This window comes from Pteronotus mesoamericanus, unplaced genomic scaffold (genome assembly GCF_021234165.1).
Source record: "Pteronotus mesoamericanus isolate MK-2021 breed Mesoamerican mustached bat unplaced genomic scaffold, CSHL_Meso_final contig_80, whole genome shotgun sequence".
NCBI lineage: Eukaryota > Metazoa > Chordata > Mammalia > Chiroptera > Mormoopidae > Pteronotus > Pteronotus mesoamericanus.
Genome location: NW_026555261.1, coordinates 759592 through 768571, shown reverse-complemented (window position 1 = coordinate 768571; position 8980 = coordinate 759592). Strand labels below are relative to the sequence as shown.

The 8980-nt window shown below is 51.4% G+C and overlaps 1 protein-coding gene across 1 annotated transcript in view; it reads left to right on the top strand.

The window, feature by feature from the left end:
• The first annotated feature begins 4040 nt into the window (after nt 1-4040).
• Nucleotides 4041-8980, top strand: part of LOC129079757 (arylsulfatase H) — a 38604-nt gene continuing 33664 nt past the window's right edge. Inside the window, exons 1-2 of the mRNA XM_054585027.1 lie at nt 4041-4063; nt 7714-7797. Of these exons, the coding sequence (XP_054441002.1) occupies nt 4041-4063; nt 7714-7797 (107 nt within the window). The remainder of the gene's footprint in view (nt 4064-7713; nt 7798-8980) is intronic.

The window sequence follows — 8980 nt, the reverse complement described above, 5'->3', positions numbered from 1 at the left end:
GCTGCATGTCGCCCTTTGAGACGTCAGGAGTGGGCGCGGGTCTAGGGCGGCCGGGGTGGGGGGGTCTCCCCCCGCCCCCCCTTCCAGCCCTTTCTCACCGAACATGTCCACTCCTGACATGGGATGGCTCAGTCTCTTGTGGGGGCTGCTGTTTTCAAGAGCTGAGCGTTTATTCAAATGATGTAGCATTTCATAAATCTGAAGAGGCGAGAAAAAGGGTTAAAATCCTATCCACGGCAAGTTCAGCAAAACGGAGTATAATGTCCCACCAGGTTGGTGGATAACGGATCGACGTTCCTTTCCCCAAAATAACAAGTATGTGCAGGCTGGGAGGTCGCACGTGGACACCCAGATTCCTGGGGTGCCCCTCCTATCTTGACCAAGGTGGGGAAATTTCAGAAGATGCTGAACCTCCTGAGTCGTCTTTGTAACAGACGATGCATCCATCTCACAGAGCCATGGCCTGTTACATTTTTAAAACATTAGATTTGGCCTTGGCTGGTGTAGCTCAGTGGACGGAGCGCCGGCCTGCGAACCAAAGGGTCGCTGGTTCGATTCCCAGTCAGGGCACCTGCCTGGGTTGCGGGCCAGGTTCCCAGTGGGGGGGGGCGCGTGAGTGGCAACCTCACGTGGATGTTTCTCTCCCTCTCTCCCTCCCTCCGTTCCCGTCTCTAAAAATAAATAAATAAATAAGAAACATTTAAAAAAATAAGTAAAAATAAAAAATTGGATTCGAACCCTGGGTTGTCCAAAACTCAAAATCAGGGTGTGCTATGAACACACACACACACACACACACACACACACACACACACTGGAATATTCCTCAGCCATGGAAAAAGAATAGAACCTTACCATTTGTAACCCAACCGAGGGACCTAGAGGGCATTATGTGAAGTTAATTATAAAACACTTTATTGTTACAAAGGGGACATGTTGGCTCCCCGCCGCGGCCCGCCCTCCCCGCTCGCCGCCGGGCAACGCGCCACGCTCGTGAGAAAGAATGCATGTCCCCCTCTATTCATAGCTGTGCTATTTACAAGAGCCCCCAGCCGGACCCAGCCCCAGCCCCAGCAGCCGCCAATATGCACGTGGATCCAAAAACGGAGAGCCTTCCCACACAGCCTACTGCATGGCCTGAACCAAGAAGGAATCTCACCTGGCAGTGCGTTCATGGATGGAAGCGGGGGGGGGGGAGCTTTTAAAAAGAAATGGTTGCGGCAGAACACCTGTCCGCTATCATGCCGTCTCATGCCGTCCCTTTAATTATGAATGTGTGTTTAAGACCCATCAGAAGACACAGAGGAAAGCATTCGTTCCTAAATGACTATGTAGCTGCTGTCATGCCAGGTCATGTTTACTTATCAAAACGATGGGCAGCCATGCACGGGGCCCCGCCGTGGCCCTGAATAAATATTTAATTATGATAACGAGCACAGGAACACACAGTGCGGTCGGGATCTCCGTGTCCCTGGACCCGCGCTCACACATGTGGAAGGGGCGGAGACAACTTGTTGGAAGTGAGTAGAATATGTCCACTGGACCCTCCTTCCGGTTCCGTGCGCTGAGATGCCCGGGGGGCGGGGCGGGGGGCGCGGAGGGTTCGGAGCAGAGGATGTAGGTAATTAAATCAACTCTTTCCAAAGTTCTGGAATTGGAGGTGCATGGAATTTTGCGATGTGTCACGTGTGGTCTGTCTGCTTTCACGCAGCCGTCTCCTTTCCAGGTCTAGAGGTGATGTTGTCTGGATCAATAGCTTCTCCCTTCCTGTTGTTGCAAAATACGGCGCTGGACGCTGGCTGTCGCGGGCTTGGTGCATGGGCTCGCCTGTGTGGGGACAGGCGGGCCGTCAAAATTGGTTTTCCATAGTGGGTTTTGTCTGTTGGAGAATGTTTATGCCGTTCTCCGGAAGGCAAGGAGGGGAACCCACCAAAGATCGCGGCAGTGGGGGATGTGTGTGTGGTCGTAAAATGATGATATCTGTACAAGTAACTGTGTGGACCTCAAAAGTGGTCTCTTCTTTTTGGCAAGGGTCTCTGGTACAGTCTGGGAAGAGTTACGCGGCTTGTCCCATTGCTGTGAACAAATGAACAGAAAACCAGTGCTGATTAGAAGTGCGCACAGAGCAGAGTCATCCTGCCAATTCAGAAACCGGGCTCCTGGCCTCTAAACTTACTTCCTAATGGGTATCATTTATTTACTTTTACTAGTGGAGTTTTTCTTCATGAGACGCAAACCATGGAAGGACAGGGTCTATATTACCCAACGAGAAAACTAGCTTTATCTTCATTGTTGGGGGCGGGGGAAATAGAAAGTCTCTCATAGCAGATGCCTTTAAATATTTTCATCTTGCTGAGTATCCTTTCTTACATTGGTGGTGAGTAAGGTTCCAAGAATCAGTTCCTCTGAGGCAGCTTGGAAGACGTTACGGGATGTGTGTGAATCCCTTCCAAAATCTCCTACGTAGGAGCTGGATGATTCTTACTAAGTTCTCTCCCATAGGGACGGAGTGAATTAAACGAAGGACGAAACCGCTATCTAACTTTTCACCGTGGCTTCATTTAAATTGGAAAAGAATGGAACGGCAAGGCTTCTGTTGGAAATCAACAACTGTACACTGAGAGAGTGAGAATGTTGTGCCACTGACAATCAGCATCAGCTGTCGGGCACAAAGATACTTTTCCACTGGTCCCGTTGCGTGGACCTCGCTGGAGAGACAGGATGATTTCGCCTAGTTGGGGACACCTGGTGGTGTTGGGGGACACTTTTGGTTGTTTACCTGGGGAAGGGTCCCCTGGAATCTGGTGGGTGGGGACCATGCACGTGAGCTCCTTCCAGTGCCCGGGACACGCCCCCACGGAGAAGGGTCCAGCCCCGAACGGATGTCAGCTGCGCTGAGAGCAATGGGTCCTGTCTCTGTCTACCATGTACATCTGTCTGTCTATCTGTCCATCATCTACCTACGTGTCATCTATGCATTATGTACTTCTCATCTGTTGTCTATCTATCCATCATTCATCTATCGATCTATCATATATGCATTATCTATCTATCATGTATCTATCATCTGCTCATCCCTGCATCCATCTAGCCTCTATCAATCACCTACCTGTGTATCTATCATTTCTCTATCCGCCTATGTTCCAGCTCTCTCTCTGTTCGATGATCCCTTATCTCCCTCTACGTCTCCACACCTACCCACCCTCTATGTGTCTGTCCGTGACACTGGTTCACAGTGAGGCATGATTTCCTCCCGGTGGGAGGAGCCGATGACAATGTCTGGAGACGTTTCTGTCACAACCGAAGAGAGGGCTCGTGGCCTCTGGCGGGTGGAGACCAGAAGCCCCGCTTGACACCCACCAGTGCCCAGGATGCGCCGAGACAGAGAGTCGCCGAGCCCCAGGGTCACTGCCGGAGGCTGAGAACCTGCTGTAACACACGCTCCCCTCACGCCCCCTACACACGTGCAGTCTGACTTCTTTCTAGATCCTTGAGCATCTCTACGCCTCGGCCACACTGACCGTTAGCGTTCGCTCCAGGTTTTGGCTCTGAGTGCGGAACCAAGAGAGGAAGGAGAGGCTGGAGTGGCAAGTACGGTCCTATCCCTTGTCCGCTTTCCGCACGGCCTGCTGATCTTTGCCCGGGTTTCCCTGGGTTCTCTGACAGCTCCAACGGGCTGCTCAATGCAGACTTCCCTCCGTATCGCCTGGGGGTCCTCCCTGGGGGTCCAGCCGCAGTGCGGTGCCTGCTTGGCCAGTCGGCGTCGCCAGTGGGGGGCGGGGCACAATTTCATGGACAGACTCCAGGCGTGGCACAGAATACGCAGCATCTATCTCTTTCCTTGGAAGAACGCAGGGGTTTCCGAGCCTGGTTTCCACGGCTGGACTGTTTTTGTTTGCCCATATCGGTAGGGAGGTGATTTCAATGGATGGGCAGGCTGTGTTTAAATTTATTGCTGTGGCTGAGAGCAGCAGCCCACTCTTGGGGTCCATTTAATTCATATAAAACGGGAACAGATGGTATTATTACCACTGGGCGTCATGGGAAAAGCACCCCTCTCCAGGTAGCCAGGCCGTGTGTCCTTGGATGAAGGGGCCCGTAAAAGTAATTACTATCTGGATTTCACCTGAGGCTGGGAAATGCCGCGTAGAGTCGGACACCTGTGTCATCAAAGAGGCCGGAGATCAAAGAAGCCACTCTCTTTACGTGACGTGTGTGAAATCACCAGTTCATCGGCCCCTTCCAGGCGCACGTTCCACGTACTATCTCTTAGACTCTACTGATCAACAACGTTGCAACAAACGTTCTCATTCTTGCCTATGGAGACTGATTTCTTTCTCGAATCGACTGGCAACGGACCCTTAGGAATTCTTTCACAGGGAGTGAGACGGTACGTTTCTTTGAATCCTTGTTAAAACTGCAGGCCACCCAACATGACATAATATTGACGCTTGGATAGCGAGGCGTACTATGTTATCCTTACAATTCAGTTTTTCTGCCTTGCTCAGGGGGCTAAGCATGTTTTTATGTGCTTCCTGACCATTGCTTTGTCTTCTTGGAATTGCCCTTTGTTTAATTCCTTGACTGCATTTTTGGCCCTTTTATAAGTTATTTGTACAAAAGATTGCAGAGAGCTTCTTCTTCTCTGAACATGGCTTGTTACTTTCCTGACAGGATGTCTTATCATATACAAGGTTTTTTTTTGTTTTGTTTTGTTTACTCATATTTGTTTCCTGTCGTTGCTCTGGCATGATTACAGAGTGGGGACTTTAAACAGCAGGAATTCGCCCCCCCACCCCCGTCCTGCAGACCCGGTGTCGGAGGTCCAGGTGCCCCAGGGCCTCGCTCCCTCCCCAGGCTCCAGGGTGGGCCCTTCCCGTCTCTCCCAGCTCCGGGGGCCCCGGCGTCCCTGGGCGGGTGGCTGCATCCCTCCCTCTCTGCCTCCGTCTCCACGTGGCGTCTCCCCTGAGTCTGGGTCTCCTCTTCTGTGTCTTCTCAGGACACTGTCCTTGTCATTGGATGTAGGGCCCCCTGTGACCCACGATGACCTCATATTGACGCAACCCCACTTCCAAAGACCTTTGTCCAAGTCTTTGTGACATTCACAGGTTCCGGGGGTTGTGGGACTTGGACGTAACTTTTCAGGGACCAACATTCAGCACATTTTGGCAGGATCTGAGGGAAATCAAGTAAAACGTGGGCTTTTGCAGAGGTGAGGAGCTGCGCACAGAAGGCCACATCTTCCTCGCGGGGACCAGCCTGGTGACCGTCTTTGATTCCCCAATGCGCTCTCCATTAAAACAGGGCATTGCCATTAACTCGTGGACACCAGACAGGGGCGGCGTTTCGCGGGGGACCGTGTGTACAGAGGCACGGGGAAGGAGAGACCCCCGTGTGTAACACACATGGGTGTGTTCCTCGTCTTTATTACATATCGTTTGTGTTGTGGGAGCTCCTGAACCTACGACTCCTCTCTGAGTTGGAGAGATTGCAGAGTCCCAGGCGGGGGGGACACCAGATTGGACCCCCCTTTTGACTCTTAGCAAAGAATGATAATTACAGCCGCTGCATGTGACCTGTGTCAAGGCCGTTCGGTTACCATGGTGACGGGCCCACGCTGTTGAAGGGAGACCTCATCCGTCAGCCACCAGCGACAGACCACACCATGATCTCCCCAACAAAGGGCCCCCCACACAAGAATTTCATCCAGCTGTTGACGCGTGGCTGCTCATTGACGACGTGCCGGCTTTCCTGCGTCTCCAGTAAAAGGTGGCCAGACCGACAGACTGTTAGAAATCTTCCCTGAGAAGTGTCCTCCCGTGAGTGGGTCGTGAGGACACTTTTGCCCTATTCTTTGTGGGCAAATGTCATCTGTTTGCAAGGGCGTGTGAAGAATATAATGCACAAACCAGGCTTGTTAACTCTTTGGCCTCCGAAGGGTCTGAGGAGAAAATGGCCTGCTTGGCAGGCCACCTGAGTAGATTCTTTCCTTCGGCAGGTAACAGCACAAGACGCTCTGAAGCCGCCAGTCTATGAACGGTAAGTGGGCGGGTCCACAAGCCTCCATCATTGACTCTATCTAGACAAGAGGGAGCTCTGTCTGGTTTTCTGCATCCTGGCTCCCATTTCGCTTGTTTGATCTACAGGGCATATGAACGGGTAGGGGCCAGTGGGCTGTGGGTAGATGGATTTGCAGAGAACTGCTTTTTTTCGTTGTTGTTGTTGTTGTGGAAGTTTTGTACACCTTGGGAGGACCAGCCCATGTGGGGATTTGTGGAAACAAAAGCCAGAATCAGAGATGGAGGCCGCCCCGGGTCCCAAGTCCCAGATCATGGCAGGAATTTTAAGGCTCCTAGATGGGCCAACGGTTCTGGGGTAACAGAGGGACGTGGCAAAGTAGCAAAGAGCTCAGCTCTGTGGGCTTGTTTGTCATGTGGGGGGTGCGATCTTAATCCCAAGAGCAATGGGACGTTACTGGGCTTCTTTAGACCGAACGCAGATGGACGGAAATGAATTTAAGATATCAAGTTTTTGCTTGTTTGTTTGTTTGTTTGTTTGTTTGTCTAATGTGCATCAAACAGAACTTGGAATTGGCCGGATGAAACTTTGGGTTGGGAAAGCAGTTTTCAGCCTGAGAACCCGTGGGTCTTGGACTTGCGGGAATCGCCTTCAACCAAGGGCTCGGGTGCACGCTCCCAACGTAGGCTCGTGTTCCGCCGGGACGTGTGGGTTGTCCCCCCCGTCGCAAGTCCAGGGGGCTATTTTAAAGGGTCCCATGTCCATCTTCACATGTCAAGAGAATGACTGGGTTTATTTGCTTTTGTTTTGCTGTTGAGGAGGCCCCACCTGTTCTGTGCACACAATTTCTTCATAAACAAAAAGACTGACTCTCTGTGCACAGATGTCGTCTAGCCCCGAAAACGGGTTGTCTGCCGTCGTGTGCTGGGCTCGGACCCAAGAAGTTACGCGAGCTTCTGCTTCACTTCCCCCTCGCAGTGACTTACACCGAAATTAGGAGGTTATAAAATGTATTAGAAACTGCAACTGAGCATTAAAATAAATCAAGCCTGACTGAGGGGCTGTTGGCTCTGGTTTTTAATTTTGTTTCCATTTTTATGCAAAGAAATCCAATGATTAAGCCTTGGACTGAATTTAAGCCACGGGTAGGATTTTTAAAATCTTCACCTGAGGATATGTTTATTGATTTGACTGAGAGAGGAATAAGGAATGAGGAAGAAAGAGAGAGAGAGAGAGAAGCACGCGTCGTATGCCTTCCATACACACCCCTGCCAGGGCTCGAACCCACACTCTTTGGGGGTACGGGACAACGCTCTAACCCGCCGAGCCACCTTGCCAGGGCGTTGATAGGATTTTTCAAAGGGCCTCCGGTCCCTAAAACCATTTGAAAAGGGTTAAGAATTTCACGTCACCCTGCACGGAAAATTAATTTGGAGATGGCCCTGTATGAACATCACACAGGATTTTAAAAAGAAATTCTGTGTTTTGAGGAAGCCTGCTCAGGCCTGTTGCATAGTGAACATTCATAAGGAATACTATTCTTTCTTATTTTAAGCTGGCTCAGAGGCAAACGCGAATTGATTATTTTATTATTATCATTTTTTTTTTGGGGCACAAATACTTTCAGAAACTGCCGGCTGACAGTATTGCCCTGTGTTGCGTGTCCGGGGCTTTGAACGGAACGTTGGTCACTAGGAACTCCAGGCCCAACATCGTGCTGCTGATGGCAGACGACCTCGGAGCGGGGGACTTGGGCTCCTACGGGTACAACACGCTGAGGTAGAGAAATCCCTCCGCTCGCGTGGCCGAGTCACGATATCTCCGTCCTTGCGTGGAACAGCCCCGGCCTGAGTCACTTCTCCACTTGAACAACAGAAGGCGCCCTAGGCGAGCGGCCAAGACCCGCTCTCTCATCTCGACCTTTTTCGTCTCTCGCCGTTTTTATCATTGCGCTAAACAAACAAACACAACAAAACGCCACCCACAAAGCGCAAAGTTTGCCTTTTGAACGCATTCAAAGCTAGAAGTTCAGGGGCATTGAGGAAATCTGCAATGTGCCGCAACCGTGCCCTCTGTCTATGGGGTTATTCTCTACTCACGCCTCTCCCCGGCTCCCGGCAGAGGCTTTCTGATTTCTGTCTCGACAGGTTGGCCTGGGCTGCCACGTTCACATCCACAGAATCATAGAATATGCTCATTTGCCAGGGCTGACATAAAGGAGCACCGACTGCGGGGCTTAAACAACGGACACTTCTTCCCCCGAGTCCTGGAGGCTGGAATCTGAGACGTGGGTGGGGGCAGGGCTGGCTCCCCCTGCTCCAGCCGCCCCCCCAGGCCCCTCTCCTGGGATCAGGCCCATCCTAGGGACCTAATTCTACCTTCATCACCTCTTCAACCTCCCATCTCCAAACACAGCCACTTTCTGAGATCCTTGGGTTAGAATATCCACATGTAAATTTGGGGGACACAGTTCAGCCCACGCCGTGTAGTATGTGCTTTTTTGGCGTCTCTCACGGAGCATCGTGTGCTCAAGGTCCGTCTATGCTGCTGCCTGAGTCAGAGCCTCCCTCCTGTTCATGGCTGCGTACTATTCCGCTGTGCGGCTATTACACACGTGGGTTTCCCGTTTTTCAACATCTTCCTTGAATTCTTTTTAAAGTCTCTGGTACCCAGTGTTGTCCTTGGTGAGCCTGCCCCCCCTCACTGGACAACATAGCTCGTGCCTCTAAGCCTGAATTTAAATCCCATTGTTTCAGCGTAAAAGGAAGATCACAGTATAGCCCTGTATTGTAAGCATATTCTTATACATGGAAAGGAGTTGGTCTCCTTAAAAGCATTTTAGGACCCTGTAAGCAACCATAAGTAGGGGTTTACCTGCCTCCTCCATGGAAGATCTGGGCAAGAAAGGCTGCGTTAGCCCCGGCGGGTGTGGCTCAGTGGATTGAGGGTCAGCTGCGAACCA